The 20,105-nt window shown below is 42.8% G+C and overlaps 1 protein-coding gene across 1 annotated transcript; it reads left to right on the top strand.

Moving 5' to 3' along the window:
* The first annotated feature begins 9,581 nt into the window (after window positions 1–9,581).
* LOC148509070 (free fatty acid receptor 3-like) lies at window positions 9,582–10,541 on the top strand. The gene has a single exon (XM_088443612.1). It carries the CDS (start codon window positions 9,582–9,584, stop codon window positions 10,539–10,541), a length of 960 nt encoding a protein of 319 aa, XP_088299738.1.
* The last annotated feature ends 9,564 nt before the right edge of the window (window positions 10,542–20,105 follow it).

The following is a 20,105-nucleotide window of genomic DNA, read 5'->3' as shown; positions in this document are numbered from 1 at the left end:
CCCCCATGTCAGAGCATCTTTTGGGGAGTGTCAGGTTGATTTCCCCAAATCTGACAGGACTTTTTGCCTGTTTAAGTTTTGCCGGGTCCCGTTTTCGCGTCCATTCAAATTGAATACGGGGATAAGCGGGGACGCACGCGATAATTTTTTGCCTGCAATACAGTTGATTGATATAGGCGAAAAGTCCGGCAGGCGAAAAAGTATCGCAGGAGCGAAACTTATTGAATACGGGCCTAGGTCATTAAATGAATTGGTCACTAAATGAGGAGCCAGGAGGTAATCATTTTTATGTATTCTGAATAAAGAAAAGGTCTAAAGGAAACTCAAACAATACAGTAACTGTTTTACTTTGCATAACTCTTACATACTGTACAGTACAATTAAAGTTATAAAAAAAAGACATTCAGAATAACATTTTAGTCATATTGTACTATGGGTTCCAGCTGGTCAGAGTGCTGGTCGTAAGTCCGAATGGTTGTTAAATGCAGGGGCGCCGAGAGGGGGGGGAGCGGGTATAGTTTACCTGGGCCCGGGCTTCCAGAGGGCCAGGCGGCGCCCCCCCCTCACTTCCTCCCTCCTCCCTCCCTCTGCAGCAGCCACAGCAATCTCCTATGCCTGAAGGGGGGAGCGATCACACTGATCGCGCCCCCCTCTGGCTTTGCGCCGGGCTGAGTGGCTCACAGCACACCCTCCCCGGAGCGCAGCGCCGCAAAAGAATCTTTATTTATTTTTTTCAAGGGGGCGTGGCCACGCCTCCCGCAATTAGGCCACGCCCCCTCTTTACCGGGGCCCACCGTGCCTCTCTACGCCCCTGGTTAAACAAGTAGGTTGTTAAGTGAGGAATGTCTGTACTCTTTAGTTATAGGAAACTTCAAAGGTAAATATAATATAACTAACTAGGATAACTTTAATTGAGGATATAGCCCATCCTAAATTTAAATTTAATAACAGGACAGTAATAAAGAAGCTTTTGCACCCCTATGGTAGATCATAATCTATATCTCAGTCTATGCTACACTGGTTATAGCTCCATGTCTTTTCTTTTCACTTTCCTATGTTTAATTTGGGCACTGAAAACATAAAAGGAATTTTCCATTTATTAAAGAATAAGAGATGAAATTATTGACATTGCAATCGGAGCTGAAGCTTCCAGTACTTTGAGATTTGCAAGGGCACAAAGCTAACACACTCAATGCAATTTGAATAGATCAAGCTTCTACTTTATCCATTGGTGTAGCTATGGTGGGTGCAGATGGTGCCATTGCTATGGGGCACGGAGGCTTAGGGGACGTTTATAAAGTGGCATACCAATTTTCTTGTTTTGCCTGCTAAAAATCGGGTTTGACCAGTTGTCCAGCCTGAATGGGGTGACATTCAATTTTCAGTAAGAGGTGTGTGTAGTTGATGTTATAGTGGTAAGGGGCAATTGTAATGTGATATAATCTGAACTGAGCAATGTAATGTTGCTTTAATCTGAACTGGGAACTGTAATGTGTCATAATTTAAACAGGAGGCACTGTAGTATAGTATAATATGAGCTGGAGGCACTATGGTGTGGCATAATATGAACTGGAGGCACTATAATGAAGTATAATATGAGCTGGAGGCATTATAGTGTGGCATAATAAGAACAGAGTACACTGTAATGTGGCATATTATGAACTGGGAATGTAATTACACTGTATATCATAACATAAATTGGGGTTAGTGTATGGCATAATGTGTACTGGCATCTCTATAATGTGACACAATGTGAACTAGGGTACTAGTATGGGTCAAAAAAGGGTGGGCGACTAAAATAAAACATATCAAGTGTGTACAAGGGGCTCCAAATTGCTTTTTTCCCTTCCAGTATTCCAATGGACTGTGTGAGATGCTAATTTGTACAGGGTTATTAAAATAATCCTCCTCCATTCTATTGATGCTTACTGTATCAGATTTAGTAAATGGCAAAGATGTCAATATATGTGGGCAATTCATTTAAGCCTGACCAGATGTCATCATGTTGTTTTACACTGGTGCGTGAGTTGACTCATCATCATCATCACCAGTCTCTTGGAAAATATGAGTTTTTTCCATGGAAGCAGCATTTCTAGGAGAAACTGAAGCAACAGACTTTGTGTCATGTGCCACTTGCACTGACAACTTGCTTGCTAGGAGCTCTTTGCATCTCTTAATATCTGTGTCAATTGGAAAGAAAGACATTACACTTGAATTAAACTGGTTGTCAAAATGTCCTGATTCAACTGTAAAATGTTGCAAACGTTTTGGTCCAGGTGAATAAAATAATGAACTTGATCTACAAGTCCAGTATACTTAGCAGTATTGCTATGTTTCATCTCCCCCTTCAGCATCTCTAGCTGCTTTTCCAGTAGTTTAATTAAGGGTATGACCTGACTCAAGCTGGCAGTGTCTGAACTCACTTCATTGGTTACAATTTTAAAAGGTTTCAGTAGTTTGCATAAATCTGACAGTATTCTCCAGTGTGTTATGGTTTAATATGTTTGCATGACTTGTTGATGTTCCTCCAGTCACTAAAGCGTATAAAGGTGGAATTTCATCCAGTTTCTATATCTTCAAGCTGTTGCAATGTTCTACATGCAATAGCTGAATAACAAAAATACACTGACCTGTCATTTTTTAAGAAATTCTGAACCACCAAGTTTATTGTATGTGCAAAACATGGTATATGTTCAAATTCACCCAGCTGTAATGCTTCTACAATGTTATTTGTATTATCAGAAATGAGAAATCCGTAGCAGGGTAGGCCATTTTGCTATCACATCCATGAGATTTTTTCCTACAGATTGACACTGGTAAATTCCTTCCAACACCAAAAGACTTTGTTAGTGATCCTGTGTTGTTGTAGCGCTCTGTGGCAGCTCTCTGTGTTGGATCCCCAATTGTCCTGCGGCTCCCTCTCACCACTGGGTCCCGCCAGCTATAGTATTAGGACCAAGAGCTGTAGCAGTTAGAACTAGGGTATGCAGTGTGCCGGGATCAGCAAAGCTGTGCCCAAATGGTCCCTGAATGTAAATCATTTTGCAAAAAAATCCTCACTGCGATCGGCATCACTGAGGTATCTTGACGCATGCACGGTCGTCTGATAATTGCTCAACTGCGTAAATATCAGCATTCCAACTACATCTGACTCAGGCTGATTAGAAGTAGATCTAATGCTAACATAGCCATCATAGCTTCAGTGTTACGCTGTGCAATAGGATGGCGACTATCATACTTGGTTCCTCTTGTAAATATTTTTTTACAGACAATTGTTGTGTGAAACTACTAGTCTTCTTCTTGGTCCCCTTATATGATGAAGTGTCGCCCCCTAACAGCACCAGTCCTAGCATGTAAGGATTCTTCTTGGGAATCAAGGATAGGGGAGGTGTCAGTTTATATTTGCAAATTGGATGTAGGACTACCTCTGATCATTATTGAGGAAGTTAATTATGAAGTTGTTGGTGGTGGAGATTGCGGGATGCAGTCAGGATACCGACAGGCGCTATCCCGCCCACCGATATCCCGACACTTACATCCCGACATTTCACTAAAGATAGGCATCGAAATCCCGACGACTATCATTAGCCCCACTACGGAATCCCAACACCAGGCATACCGAACTAAGGTATGCTGGGTGTCTTAGCGTATAGGCGCGAGGGAGGGTTAGGTTTAGGGACCCCGGGGGGACTTAGGGTTTAGCACCCCCTGGGAGGGTTAGGGCTAGGGTAGGGGAAGGGGGGTTTAGACTTAGGAACCACTAGGGGGGTTAGCGATAGGCACCAAACCCCCCCCCCAGGAGGGTTAGGTTTGGGGTGCGGAGAGGGGCGGTTAGGCTTAGGCACTAATGGGTAGAGGTTAGGGTTAGGCACTAGGGGTAGGTTAGGGTTAGGTACTGCCAAGGGAGGGTTAGGGTTGGGGGGAGAGGGGAGGGTTAGGGTACTTACCTTCAGCTGTCAGGATTTGTTCCTGTGGCTAAACAGCAGCTGGCATTACATAGCGATTCCGAGATTGCTGGGATCTATCAGTGTTGCTGGTAGTTGATGCTGAACTGCTTGTTATTAGTTTACATGATTTTCCCGATTTTGATAAATAATTTTAATGAACTCGCTGCTAATGACATAACATAAAAGCAAAGATAGAAAATGAAATGTCACATGTGGTGCACTGTGTGTTTAAAACATAACCTTTATTGTTTATTGGTTAATACCCAATTATGATGGGAGAAAATAAAGAAGTGTGTAATGAAAGGAAGAAATTGTGATTTAAGAAAGACTTACAGCGGATGTACTTTCCCCTATAATGTCACAATAATAATTGGCTGGTACTTGTCTATGAATTTCGTCTGAGTTTATTTCTAAACTCCAATAGGGATCTTAGGGCCTCATTCAGACCCACTCGCAAGCGGCTGTCCGCTCGGAAGTGGGTCGATGGTGTGCACTGCGCATGCGCACGACGGAGGGAGCTCCGTCGTGCGCATTCGCCAGACGCGACGAGCGAAGGACTTTCCTTCGCTCGTTGTGTCTGATCAAAGGGGGCGTGCTGTCGATGTTGATTGACAGCACGCCCCCTTTGGTGGGCGTGCCGGAGGCGTGCCTCTCAGACGGAGGCGTTCCCAAGGGAACGCCTACCGTCAGAAACCGGCCCCACTGACATCACTAGTGATGTCAGTGGGAGTGATTTTGGCTCTGATAGAGCTAAAATCACTCCAGGGCTTGTGGTCAAAAACCCTGACCACAGGCTTCTGGTCGCACTGGCGATGGTGGCGATGGTCAAGACCATCGCGACCATCATCCTGCACGCTCGTATGTGCTGTGGGTGGTGACCCACAGCTATACGAGTGTCCAGGAGGACGCTCAATTTTTATTGAGGACGGCCCTCATTCAGAGCGAGCGCTCTGCTCAGAGCGTCCGGCTCTGAATGAGGGCCTTATTCACCTGTGTGTATTATAGTTATATCATATTTAGTCTCATGTTACATAATAACAAATTTGTTTGTTATCTTTATAGGTCATTCATTAAATCATATTGAAATTTAGCCAGTTGATAAGTGTGTTTGAACTGCTGTATAAACTATATATAGAACCAAAAACAGATGCATTTTAACTACGTGTTTCCTTACAGACACCTTGATATGCCTAATCTGGCAACATTATAAACCAAGTGAAATATTATGACACTGGGATGTGTACCCATATACTGTCATTTATTAGAATTCATTCTATTCTAATAAATAATAAATAAATACACCCAGATAGTGTTTAATCATCAATAAGTAGTTCTCATAGTTTGCTGATATGATCAGGGTGCATGGTATTCTGTCGCTAAATATCTGGTTTAGTATCCCATGTAGTTTATTTCTTTATCAAAGGGTACGTCCAAAATTTTCAGATCTCATTAAAGATTTAATTCACCCTAAAACGATGATTAAATGGCTCCTCTCCTATTTTAGCAAGTGCTTCTGGGAAACATGTAAATTAATCAGTGTCAATGTGAACAGCAGCACCATCTCATACTGGTCATTGCAGTTAAGTACAATATCTGCCCTTATCTGGGAATTGTGAACACAAACATCACTTATAGCACATATTCATTATTTTAGGACAAGAGGTTTAGGTAACATGTGCCGCTAATCGACGCGGCATTTCGCTCTCAGGCCTTGACAAAGCCTGAGAGGGAAACACCGCGAGACGAACTTCATAGACAAGTACCAGCCAATTTTTATTGTGACATTATAGGAGAAAGAACATGCGCTGTAACTTTTTTTAAATCACAATTTCTTCCTTTCGTGACACACTTCTTTATTTTTAACCAATCTTTGCTGTTCTCCCACCATAATTGGGTATCAACCAATAAACAATAAAGGTTATGTTTTAAACACACAGTGCACCATGTGTGACATTTCATTTTATCTCTTTGTGTCTGTGAATATACTACATGTGTCTGAGGTAGCAGCCCTCATTTGTAGTCCTTAATTTTTGATTATATAGTACGAGGGTCCTTGTTCTCTTTTCTGAGAAGCAATATATGAGTTCTTGTGCGACAATAAGTGCTCAAATGACATAACATGGAAGAGGTGCCTAGATGGTTCATGTCCCTACCTTTACTTACTTTAGCATTACAAATGGTACAGATGCCTTGACAAATGCTGTCAGAATTGGGTAAAAATTATTTCACATGGAAGAGGTGGCTTTTTCAATGGCCTCTTATCACTGGCAAGATTTCCTGCCACTGGTGGCTGACCTACTTTGATACAAACAATGTTATCCTTTAAATTTTTCAGTTTGTCCTTGTCCAACACATTCATCATGAACATCCTCATTAGTGTTGAGATACACTATTATCTCCCTCATCCTGTTGCACTTCCACAGTAGCATCATCAATTTCTATATCTAAACCATCATCATTACTTTTACAGAGAATTCAGAAATGGTGAAAAGAGGCTTCTCTATGATTACAATCTCTGTATCAGAAATGTCAGACTTACATAAGTACTCGTGGACACCCTTAGACTCCTGAGGGATCTGTGAATTTTGTAAAAACACATTCTGTTCTTCAGCATTAGTGTTGTTTTTGTGCACAGATTTGCATATTTTAAAGGTAACACATCTAGACTTGAGCGAGCAAGAAGGTGGTGCATGCTGTTGACAGTGGAGTGCACTACTGCGTAGACTCAATTTCCAAGAGGGCTACCAAGGTTTGCATTGTGACTATGTGGCACCATCTTGTCACTGTGTAAAATTGCCACAGTGGAAGATGGGCATCTCCAGTGTTGGACTGGTGAGGGCCCACTGTGGGAATGCAGTGATAAGGGCCCATACTTAGGGGTGTGGCCAGCCTCCAGAGGAGTGTGGCTGGCCTTCACAGAGGCTTGGTTAACCATTAAAGAGTGTATGGTCTGGGCCCCTTTAAAAATATATACATAGTAAATACTGCTGGTGCATGCATGATAATGTACCAGATAAATAACAGCAATGTATTGTAGAAAATACACCATAGTTCTGTGCAGTATAATGTAACATATGTATATAATTCAATTGCCCAGTCTGGAACCTGATCCCTAGAGGAAGAGGTGGGCCCTCAGGCATTGGGGCCCACTGGGGGTTTCCCCTGTAACCCTGTGGGCCAGTCCAACCCTGGGCATCTCTCACTTAGCTCTAGAGAGGCCCAGCATTATACCTGACACCTGCATGCAGTATATACTTACCAGCTGGTGAGCTGTATCATACCCCGCTCAATTCCATCTGTAAACAAGTGTGTATCACAGTGAGTTCAGATGTACATCATATATCCTTAAATAAACCATCCCACTGGTTAAGAAACTGGGCTGTCTATACTGACAAGGCATCCGCTGGTGTGTACACAACTCTACCATACCACCGCACCTGTACACACATATTTCCAATACATGTGTGGTTACATAAGATGCATGACTGTGCTTGGCACTGGATTTTGAAATAGGCATTCCAGGGCATGAAAGAGCAGTAGCAGGACCACAGTTCTCAAATAAAGGTAATTCACTGAGCCTTTCTTTGCCACTGCGTGTGGTGTATAGCATGTTGGCAATTTTATCTTTTTCAGCAGTAACTTTTTAGATTTGGAGTGTAATCTCTTACACCTTCTTACCTCTTCACCTTATTTAAAAGTAGATGCTAAAATAGTACTATAACTGCCTGCACTAGTACTAGGTTGCTCCTGTTCTTCTATCGACAGATCCATGATTGATTATTGACACCAGGACAGGAGTAAAGCTACTTTTGTTCAACATAACTGCCACCACACCAAGTAACTATACAATCAGATAGGAAAGTGAGGGACTGTTACCTATACCATGTAGTTTTATTAAAATACTTGAGATGTTTTTCACACCAGAAAAAAATGATTTGTTTGCACTTACTATTTTGGTGTGCAACTATTGGAGACATAACCACACCCAGTAAGTACAGTAATATATGCTGCATCTCCAAAATACACACTTTTGAAATATGATTGAAATTAAATTATAAAAGACTTGAAGTGTTTTTTGACACCAGAAAAAAAAACACTTTAATTATTTTGTGGTGCGGATGACAGGAACACCACATCCAGTAAGTACAGTAATATATGCTGCCTCTCAAAAAAACACACAGTCTTCCCTTGAAATACAGTGGGGTCTATTTACTAAGCAGTGTTAGGAGACAGAGTGAAAAGTGATAAGATACCAGCCAATCAGCTCCCAACTGTCATCTCACATACTGTGTTTGAAAAATAACAGTTGGGAGCTGATTGGCTGGCACCTTATCACTTTTCACTCTGTCTCCTAACACTGCTTAGTAAATAGACCCCAGTATGATTTAAACTGAATTATAAAAGACTTGAGTTTAAAACAGGACACTATGTCTTCTTTGCGGCTCAGCTCACTCAGACACAGCACAGTATGTTTTGGACAGCTAAGCTTGAGTTCACACTGTCTCTGCTCTGCCCTCAAACACAAGTGACAATATATACTATAGTGTAGATTCTGTAGATATCCTTGTGAAAAAGTGAACAGTAAGTGCAACTCACTTAAAGTTCACTTCTAACAAACATACACAAGAGCCTCTTCGCACTGGATTTTAGGAGCTATTAGCGTTTGACAAGTAAACACACAGTGACAGTAGCCTGTATTGCAGTTGCTAGCTAACAAACATGAACAGAGTGATAAAGATTCCTGCAGTTTCTTACACCCTTCTCACCCACTCCATCTAGCTACAACTTTCTCTAATGGCATCTATTGAATCAAAACTCCATCCCACACCCTTTCCATGCACTCTACGATGTGAAATGGTGCCTGATCACAAGGGAGGGACTCTTTTATGAAATCCCAAACAGACAAGATCCAAGATTCCCAGGAAAATTACATTTTGCCTCATTTTGAGAGCCAAACTTGTCGAGAAGCCCAAATCCGGGATTCAGTTCTCCTCATAAGCCCCAAGTTTGAGCGTATTCCATTTTGTATAAAACCAAACTGCTCATTTCTTCCAAATATGTGTACTAATGGCCACTGTTTGTCACGCTTTACCACCCCAATGATAATACAGGACAAGACAAAGTAACAAGAGACACACACAAACAAAATTACAAAAAAAGGGGTTGGAAGGGAGGAAAATAATTGCATTATTAGGACAGAGCTGTATGTGACTATACATCCTGGTATGTGCAGAGGATGGGTTGCAGTTAGGAAGTCACAGACAGAGGAACCAACCAGCTTCTAACTTTCATTTGATATAACTTGCTAGATAAATGTTAGATATAAGCTGATTGGATAGTATGGGAAACTTCTCTACTTTATCTCTCTGGAAGACTTAATACATCTCCCTTAGATACTGTATTTGGATCAGGTTCTCACAAAGGCACAGGACAGTGATATCAGCCTCTTATAATGCACCTGTACATGATGAAATATATATGCATCCAATTCATTATCACTAACATGTTCTTTTGTGTTCTCCACTCTTTTCAGGGCATTGAAAAACAACATCAATATCAAGAACAAGCCAATAGCAACTTGCTATACTACCTCACTGCCGATTATCACTGGGATGAAGTTGTGGTGAGTGAATCATGGCCGAATTCCCCGGCTCAGAGTATCTCTTTCTGTTTGTCTACGTTACTACTTTTGTAACAGGGCTTCCTCTGAACATAATAGCCCTTTACACACTTATTAAAAATTTTTGTCAAAATCTTCTCCCCGTGGACATTCTGCTGATCAACTTGACCATCTCTGATTTGCTTCTTCTGATGTTTCTTCCATTCCGTATGGTGGAAGCAGCGTCTGGCATGAAGTGGCCGCTGCCCTACATCTTTTGCTCGTTGTCCACCTTTATGCTGTTCAGCAGCATTTACATCACCTCGCTCTTCCTCATTGCCATAAGCGTGGAGAGATATCTGGCCATCGCTTTTCCGATAAAGTACAAGCTGCTACGTAAACGGATCTACTTCGTGGTGGCCAGTGTATTCATTTGGTGCTTGGCAATAGTGCACTGCACTATTGTCTACATTGTAGAAAGTGATGTGTCTAGCAATGTGACGGAAACCAATACAACAATGTGTTATAGTGTATTTTCACCTTCCCAGTTGGCCATTCTACTGCCTGTGCGCCTGGAGATCTGTCTTCTTCTCTTTTGCATCCCGTTTGTGATCACTGTCTTCTGTTATGGGAACTTTATCAAGATCATCATGTCTCATTCTCGATTACAGAGGAAAAGAAAACTGAGGGCCATTGGGCTGGTGTTGGCCACTCTCATCAACTTCATAATTTGCTTCATGCCCTATAACGTATCACATGTGGTGGGCTTTATTGAGGGTGACAGTCCAAAATGGAGGATCTACACTGTCGTCCTCAGCACTTTTAATCCATCTGTGGATCCGATCATATTTTACTTCTCATCTGCCTCATTTAAGAAAGCATTTCTGGAGGGTCTGTTACACACGATGAAGAGGCTGGATTGTGGATTCCAGTGGTGCAAATATTGTATTGCGCATTGTGAGACAGAGAATGAGGAGACCAATGCTACCTTTTAAAAGTAAACTACATAACGCGGACAAGAATATAATACGGCCTTAAAATTTAAGACGAAATATACATTCATATACCATTACAAAAATAAATACAGTATGATACATTATCCTTGTCGCAATCTTGAATAGTTGTATCCTTAACAGTGACTGGAAAACAACACTCACACGGTCCATTTTTATATGTAGGACATTCATCTCCTCATTATTTTGTGTTGGGGCTGCTGTACAGTGTTATTAGGGGATAGGTACGGAATGCCGGTGCTCAGGATACTGACAGTCAGAATCCCGATGCCGGCTCCCCAACAGGGTTAGAATACAGACACTTGTCGGTCAGTATTCTAACCGCCCCTCTCCCTACCACTAACCCTAATTTTCCCTCTCTGGTCCTGACCCTCAGGGGTCTATCTATAATGTGTGCAGGGTGTGCGGTGCACATGGGCCCCCAGGTCCAGGGGGGGGCGCACCGCACACCCTGCACCCATATTACGTAAAACATAGCTCTCCGAGGTCCCGCGTTGGGTCAACGAGCGCTGCTCAAATGCCAGAAAATGGGTGCCGTGGCCATTTTTCCGACATTTTGCGCATGCGCTGTGAAGAAATCAGCGGGAAAATGGCGCCGCGCTATTTCCCCAGTGATCTGCGCATGCGCAATAGACTCCAGGCACACGCTAGTGCCCAGAGTCTATTGATTCTGCAGTGGCCGTCCAGCCGTGTCAGTCAGCTGCCGGAGTGAGAGGAGGGGGCCCGTGACGGGGGATGCACACAGGCCCCCTCCTCTCTAAAGACGCTCCTGCTGACCCAAATTCCCCCCTTTCTAGTGCCTAAACCTAACCTCCCACTCCCTGCACCCTAACCCACCGCCTAGTGCCTAACCCTAATACTAACCCTCCCCCCAACCCTGCTACTTACCTTCGGGATTCCGGCGGGCGGGATGCCAGAGTCGGGATTTTGACAAGTGTCAGGATTCCGGCGCCGGCTTCCTGAGCACCGGAATCCCTGCGGTCAGGATATTGACCGCGTCCCATTTATTAGAGGCTATGCATAGTAAACATGTCTGTCCTGTTAGGTTCTCCTCAAAATTACTTTGTGTCGTTGTGTTCTTAACAGTGATCCCTGTTTGCTTTTATAAAATGAAGATCTAATCTTTGTGCAGCAGTGCTCCCGACAGTGACCGTTGTAGGATATGTTCAATGTTTGCGTTAAGTGTGTGACACTATCCTCCTTATTCATCTCATATACATTATGTAGAGTGCTCTTCACCGTGACTAATGGGAGATTGGGCAGGTTGATTAATGTTATTTGTTTTACATTTCTATCCTCATTCCTTTGAGCAGGGTTCCTCACAGTGACTAGAGGAGAAGGCACTTTTTGATCCTGCCAGAATTAATTACAACTTACAAGTGAGGAGATCTATCAAACCTTGGAGAGAGATAAAGTGGAGACATTGGCCCTCATTCAGAGGCGGTCACAAGAAGCGAGCGCTCGCTCTGAATGAGGGCGGACGCTTGACTTTTCAAATGCGGCCTCCTGGTCGCTAGCTAAGCTGTGGGTTACCACCCACAGCTTTAGCGACCAACCAGGTTGTTGGTCGCGACGGTCAAGACCATCGCAACCATCGGGGTTTGCGACGAGACCCTAAGGTTGGGTCTCGGCAATCGCAATCCCCAGGGAGCTTCCTGCTCTGATCGAGCAGGAAGCTCCCCACTGACATCACTGCTGATGTCAGTGCGGCCGCCCACAAGACGGCAGGCGTTCCTACAAAACGGGTCGAGCTGCCGATCAACATCGACAGCCATCCCTTTTGTAGTGAGCTCCGGAGCGAGAGAATTTCTCTCTCGCTACAGGGCTTGCGCACGCGCAGTGCGGCCGCTGCGCGTGCGCAGGCCCTAAACATCGACCCGCTCGCGAGTGCTCAGCGCTTGTGACCAGGTCTGAATGAGGTCCATTGTCCAAGCAACCTATCAGCTTCTAACTGTCATTTCAAAGGCTGTGCTAGATAAATGACAGGTAGAAGCTCATTGGTTGCCTTGGGCAATGTCTCCACTTTATCTCTCTCCAAGGGTTGCTACGTCTCCCCCATAATTAGTAATCAATCACTAATAATTTTCATGATAGCAGATCTCTGGATAAAAGTTTCAATACTAAATAACATACTGTAGATATTAAGAGACACATAGTTTGGGAGTGGCAAGGAAAAGAAGACATGGAGTGAAGTTATGTATACCATTATATCTGAAAGTATATATTTCAGCAGAGAGTTCCAGGTTCCAGCCGTCTGACTTGTCAGTTAAGAGAATGGGACTCAAGACTGAAGCAGACAGTGGCCCAATTATACAAACCTGTGATTGCAGGCACTAAGGCAATTCCTGTGATGTAGCCCATAGATTTAATACAGCAATCGTTTGCAAGGCAACAGGACCGGATTAAGGCTTCCGGGGGCCCTGGGGCAACCAAGGCCCGTATTAAATTTGGAGCTAAAAGCCGTTTCCACGTGTTTTTGGAGAAAACTTTTTGCCGATGATGTAATTTTCACCTGTTTTGATTTACTCCGTATTCAATTTGGAAGACTTTTTGCCTAGGCGGGAAGTCAATGCAATGTACTAGGCTGAAAAGTTTTGCCTATGAATAGCAGGCGGAAAAAAGTGCAGAATTGGGGTTTTGGGGTGCAACATTGTGGGAACCCCCATGCAGCCTTCAGACAGTCCCCCAAAGGTAATCTGTGTCAACATTTTTTTTAATAACACTTAAGAACACCAAAAAAAATCACTTTGATTTTGGGGGCAAAAAAAAAAAAATGTTGGGGGACAAAGTTAAAAACTAGCGAACTTGACTCTGGGGGGTCCTCAAGTATGCCCCATGCAGTGACTTCTAAGTCCCTTATCTTTTATCTGGTCTCTCCACTGACCCACTACATCATGTCCGTGACACTGCTGGGAACTGACTGATGGCAGCATACAGTAGCTGACGTGATCTAGTACACTGCCAGGGGCAATCGCAGGAGTTTGAGTGAGGCATTAGAGAAATAGAAGGAGGAAGGGGGGAGAGGGAGGGGCGGGATGCATCAAAGGTAGAAATGCGGTCAGAGCCCCAAAATTTGGGTTTGAACGTATTTCTCATATGCACTGAGCCCTGGAGCATGATACAAAGATGGTGTTACCTTAATGAGGCCTATGGGCTTCTATCGGGAGAGTGCTGTGAGAGGGATCCAATCGGACCCCTCCCAGCACCTCCCGCAGCGTGTGTCTTTCTGCGCATGTGCAAAAGGATGCCAGAGGGGCTTCTGGGTCATAGAGCAGCAAGCAACTTCAGGCGAATTCAGTGGTGAGTCGGGCTGCGAAGGGTGCGATGTGCCGGGCCGTTGCTGGCATTTTAACGCCGTTGCAACGGCACATCGCACCTAATTGGATCGATAACATAGTATTTGTAAATGTATGAATTAATCACTCAATCTTAATGTTAGTATTCTACTATATAAAAGTTAAAATTTGTCCTTCTGTCCTTCTGTCTTTCTATACAAATCCACAGTTTATAAACCAAGATCGTGACATTTTACATACGACCGTATTAAAGCAAGGCGGAGGCAGCTAAAAAAATGTGAAATCGAAATTAATGACTGTTAATTTTTAATTAATTGAAAAACACAATTTTTGCATAACATTCGCCCTCTACAGGTCAGGTACGGAATTAGAAAAGGATTTAGCTTGATCTCTCATGGTTCTACACCTAAAACACCAAAGAAGAATAAAAGCACTGTCCTGTTTGGTTTATTGTTAGATGCAGATTTGGACACCATTCTTCTTGGGCCATCTGCAAGGTCAATAATAAAAATATTAAAATGTTATTTTTGTTTCATTTCATAATTTGATTTTATAACATGCATTTTGCTACATACTAAGGAATTATGGAATTTTATTCTGTAGCATATAATCTAAGTCTCTGAACATCATTTACTATGGCTCACGTGTGGAGTTTACAGTACCTTTTAAATGCGGTATGAATTTATAACCACTATTGATATTAAGCCAGGCTTATTATGAGTCTGAATATGGTAAAAATTGCTATCTGCATCCATGAGGAGAGATCCATCTGATTTATCAATCAGGAACATAAAGATGGCAACTCTACTGGGATGCAAAAATGCAGCTCTGCAGCACAAATTTTTATTGGATGCATGAGTTTACATGCCTTGGTTGCTGGACCACACTATGGAACGCACAGAGGCTACTTCCGGTTCATTCCTTTGTCAGCCCCTGAAGGGTAAAACCGATTGGATGAATCTTATACAGCATGGAGACCCTGAATGCCGGAAACAGTTGCACAAGGAACTGGAAGTAGTTGCTGTACATTTCATAGTGCGATCCAGCAACCAGGAAGTACACAGTAATCCTGGTATCAGAGCAACAGAAGCTCTTGGCCGTGTTTACACTGTACATCCGACAAATTTTGAATGCTTCTAGCTCCGAAGTTTGCTTTACACCGTTACAGGTCCTACTACCTTCAAAGACCTTAGGACTGTGGATAGGGAAGTTTGTCACACTTTTTGTGAGGAATGCCTAAGGAGAGGTTTGTTGGAGGATGATGTGTAAACAAACATTCTTAAAATCCCGGTCAACGCCGGGTACTCCAGCTAGTTCCTAATAAAACAATACTACCAACATAGCAGAACCATGTCTCTCTCTGTCTGGTGTAACGAGTACGTTTGGGAAATGGGAAAGGCGATGATCAGGATTGTTTTGTTTTCACAAGTTACACGGCATAGTTATTAGTTTAAACTCTTGTTTATAGGTGAATGTCACTATATTGACTATTTTGATTATATTAAAAGAATTGTAAAAAAATTACTGACATTTGCATCTGGAATGAAGAAAATTTAGGGGCTGATTCTGAATTAGACAAATGCGCAGCCCCTTTTCTGGACACCCGCGGAGGCCTGCTTACTGCTTAATGCTAATGTGAAAATCCGGCTGTGTACACTATAATCTTTATGACTGCACATAGTATCGGGACAAAGTGACAACCTATTAATTATTGTGGATATTGTGAGCATTTATTAATAAAAGGAACAATATGATAATGTTATATCAATGAAGTATTGGCGTTTCACACGTGTACAAATGGCCACTAAACAATAAGACACAAATCACAGTAAAGAGCAGACTGTGGGGCATATGTTTCAAAGTTTGATGTGAGATAAAATTGTGAAATATATATCACCAACCAATCAGCTCCAAACTATCATTTCTTAAACACAGCCTGCAAAATGTAAGTTAGAAGCTGATTGGTTGGTGATATATATCTCACAATTTTATCTCACATTAAGCTTTGATACATATGCCCCTGTGACTGAGAACATGTCTGAATACGGAGAGTGGGAACACTTTGGTTGGTCTGCAGTGTTATATCCTTATTAAACCTTGGTACAATCCTGCCTATACCTTCTAAATCCTGCCTATACCTTCTAGAATTGTCGCAATTTAGCATAATGAGTCGCACAGTAAATAAATGCCTTCAGACTTTGAATGTGTTTCCAAAGCACAAAAAGTTATTATTCAACATAAAAACAGATGGTTACACGCTGTGATCTAAAGACAATTAGCACAAATAAATCATACAGACCCAAGGTACAGTTGTTATATATGCACGCGCTCTGGCCCAGATACCGGCATCAGCAAGAAACCTCCGTCAACAGCATCAGCAAGAAGACTCCCCACTGGGGTCAGAGAGTGCACATATATACCCTTGCAGGGATTTGGAAATACAATAGATAAGTTTGGCATGATTCCATTGGTTCTTCTTAAAGGTGTCTTGCTTACAGGATCGTTTATTGGACAATTTCAAATGGACACAACGGCCTCCAACCGCCCTTTGTATCCTTTTTCCCCCTGCATGCAAATCTAAGCTGATAACATTACAGAGTACATTTTTAATGTGTTAACTTTCTATAGTCCATAGTTTGCAGACGCAGTTTCCCATCTTCTCACAGATGGTACCGGAAATCTGTGGAGACAAAAGTGGATCAGTACAACACCAGACACTGTCTGCTTACCATGTACTAAACTTTAGATATCAAATAACCTTTATTACACAACATTAATAATCACTGAATAAACCTTGAATAATATGTGTAAGTGTAAGAGAATATTGCATAAAGTTGCTAATATGCGTGGTGCGTTTATTTGTAGAGTGAAACAGCGCAACTGTGCGTAATGTGCGGTGTTTATGCATGTGAGTGTATGTGTGTGTGTTTTATGCATGTAAGTCTATTTATGATGGATTTAATATATGTATATATTTACATATATATATATATATATATATATATATATATATAATCTCTTACTAACATATTTTTAAAACTATAATGCAAGGTGTTACAAACAGCTAGGTTCACTTTCAAGCAGGGTGGGGACCCCCAGCTGATTGTCGTTGCCACTGCGTCTGGTAAGCAAAACCTCTGACCAATGTTAACTCAGACAAATTCAATTGTGCATATCAATGTCTGGGTTATATTTCAATTGCCACAGCCATACTTGTCTGTATACAGGGCTTCCCAATTTATATGTAAAACACTCACAGTATCCTGGTGTATTGTTTTTTAATTACTTTTCTCAGACATGTATACAGAAGCTGTTTCTTGTTACTAACTAGACCCTGCATGAATATTGTGTTTGTCAGTATGAGAGTGTTGTATATTATTCACTATTTAGTGTTGTGCGAATGTGTGGATACGTGCGCACACTGGGTGCGTGCGCACGCAATGTTACATCGTGGATAGTGCCAACATAAATCGGGCAGTGGATGACCAAATCGTCCGATAACAGTTGAATTGCGGTCGCATGCAATCATTCGACTTCGACAGCAGGTAATTGCCCCTCTCTACAGAGCCAAAACTACTGGTTAGTCAAGATGGTATTTGCAAGGTGCGCCACTCGAGGGAGGAGCCACCGACACATTTTAATACCTGCCCAGTGTCAGGTAAGGCTATCTGCAATTATCACAGCATTGCCTTTTGGAACAAGTTCCTGGCTCTGTGCTACATCATGGAGCCTCCATGCTATTAAGGCCCAGAAGGGCAGTCGTGCGACGTCATGATGTCATGAGTAAAAGTTTTAGTTAGTCAAGTCTTCCATTTTGTCAGGGGTGCCTAGACACCTAGATATGGCTCTGCCCTTCTGGGAGCAAAGCCCAAACCCTGAGAGAATGATGCGTTATCGCCAGGCCCTGCCCCCCAATATTTTGCTAAGGAGCCAGGCAACGCTGTGTTATATACTGGTTCACTGAAGCGTAAAAGCATCAATGTTTGCGTTTCATATCTAAGCAGTAACCTCTATTAAATCGTGTTTCAACCTTTGCTCTCAAACATCAAAACAATTCAGCCATTGCCTAAGTGTTGGTTTAAATATATTAATGTCAAATACTACAGTGAAATGTTTGCTCTTTAGTAGTATGTAGTTCAAATGTCATTTCCTGGGTCAAACACAGTCAGTACCCATGTAATTACTCACCTGCCTATTAAAGATATTTATTTATTTCGCGACCTCTCATAAATGAAACTCAGCCAGCTCCTCTCCACGGATTGTGAACTCTCTAACCCTTTACTCAGATATTTTTTACTACTGCATAGTGAGCTTGCTAACGCATTATGCAACTTTAGGGGCATATGTATCAAAGCTTGATGTGAGATAAAATTGTGAGATATATATCACCAACCAATCAGCTTCTAACTTACATTTTGCAGGCTATGTTTAAGAAATGATAGTTTGGAGCTGATTGGTTGGTGATATATATTTCACAATTTTATCTCACGTCAAGCTTTGATACATATGCCCCTTAATTCAATCAACATAAATAAAAAATGAACAGAAAAGCCTTGTTGCACAATTGTCAACCAGCACTGAGATGATCCTGAACCAGTCTACCCCAGCTTGGCGCTACTAACCTGGAGGTGTAGAGTAAATGGACTCTCTGATTTTCCCCAGGAACCGCCGGCAGGATGGGCAGCTCTGCCGACAGCCCGCAGGTGGGTGCTCTCCAAGTTAGCACAGGGTGAGACCAGTGTGGTACGACATGTAGAAGACTCCCAGAAGCTAGTGAGAGCTGGTTGGTACCATGGTGATTCCAAGAATCTGAATGGATCAGCAAGAACTGATGTACAAGGCAGGAGGCACTGCTGATATGAGCTGAAACAGAAGGAACACCAGGAGAATAGCTGGAACACTGAAGATATACAAGGAGCCTGGAGACACAAGGGCAACAGGAGCACAAAATGGAAAACACAGATTTTTAATTAAGAACACCCTTATTTACAATAGTACAAAATAAATATTTTGACAGGAACAATAAAGTAATATGCAGCCATAGATTCACGGTATTTTCTCTGGAGAATAACTCCCTTATCTTTCAATTAGTGCTCCTTATATCCGCAACTACTGTATAATTAATAAAGTGGAGTCTCATGAGTTCTCCACCCGGTTCCTAGGAAAAGCTGCAAAATAGGGAATTGGAGAAATGTAGCTACATGCTGGAATATGGGCAATTACTGAAATGGATCAAACAGTTTTTTGTGATAGGGAGATATCACATTTATCCCGCATTTTTTAGATTGTTTTATTATATATCACTTTATTCTAATTGCAGGGCTGACGTTTCTTAAACAAAAACACAGGACGATTGTTAAATTGTGCTTCTCCGCATAGAAGCAGGAGTGTATTAAGAAAGAAGGGGACTCGTGTGCGGTCTCCATCCATAGACCCCTCTTCTCTACCTGGCAGCGCACTGAGCCAGGCAGTAGGCTCTAGTGCTGTGCTAGAGTCTACTGCACATGCACAGGGCATGGCACGGCAGCCATTTTCCCGGTCATTTCCCTACTGCACATGCACAAATCACCGTGAAAATGGCCGCTACACTATTTTACCAGTGAACAGTACAAAACTGCTACCGGCGGCTCAGAGGAAAGTAGTGAATAAATGGTTGCAGGGTGTGGGGTTTGGGCTCCCCTGGACCAGTGCCAGATTAAGGCACACATGGGCCTGGAGCTGAAACTTAGGGAGGGCCAATTGTGTTCCACTGCAGGAGATGTGACGAGCGCTGTGGCGAAACCCATGCAAACGAACATGGGGGACATACAAATTACATACAGATCAGCCATAACTCATAATTCATGGCCTTTGTGCTGTGAGGGGGGTGTAGTCGGCCTCCTGGCGGTCAGGATGCCAGCAGACAGAATACCAGTGCCAGAACCCTGACCGCTGACATCCCGACGGTAAGTATTAGGGTTAGGGGGAGGGCATACATGATGACTTTTAATCTGCCCTCCCCGGGAGAAGCCTAAGGAGAGGCAGCAATCGGGCAGTGAAGGGGGCGGGGCCGTACCATTTGCGTCATTAGGCCCCGCCCCCTTGTGGTAAAACTCCTGCAAATCGTGCATATTTTAATAGGGGCGCAGCCAAATGACAAGAATATAATAGAATTGCGTCATAAAGCCTCGTCCCCTAACGACGGACCGCGGGTTTCAGGTAAGTTTCTCCCCATTCTGCCCACTTCACTAGGAAGTGGGCGGGATGTGGG

The sequence above is a fragment of the Taudactylus pleione genome, unplaced genomic scaffold, assembly GCF_031769625.1.
Source record: "Taudactylus pleione unplaced genomic scaffold, aTauple2 ptg000332l, whole genome shotgun sequence".
Lineage (NCBI taxonomy): Eukaryota > Metazoa > Chordata > Amphibia > Anura > Myobatrachidae > Taudactylus > Taudactylus pleione.
This window is presented reverse-complemented; position numbering and strand designations above follow the sequence as displayed.

What these genes read in the sequence shown, in the direction of transcription:
- LOC148509070 (XM_088443612.1), top strand. Translation starts at nt 9,582, where the DNA reads ATGGCCGAATTCCCCGGCTCAGAGTATCTCTTTCTGTTTGTCTACGTT.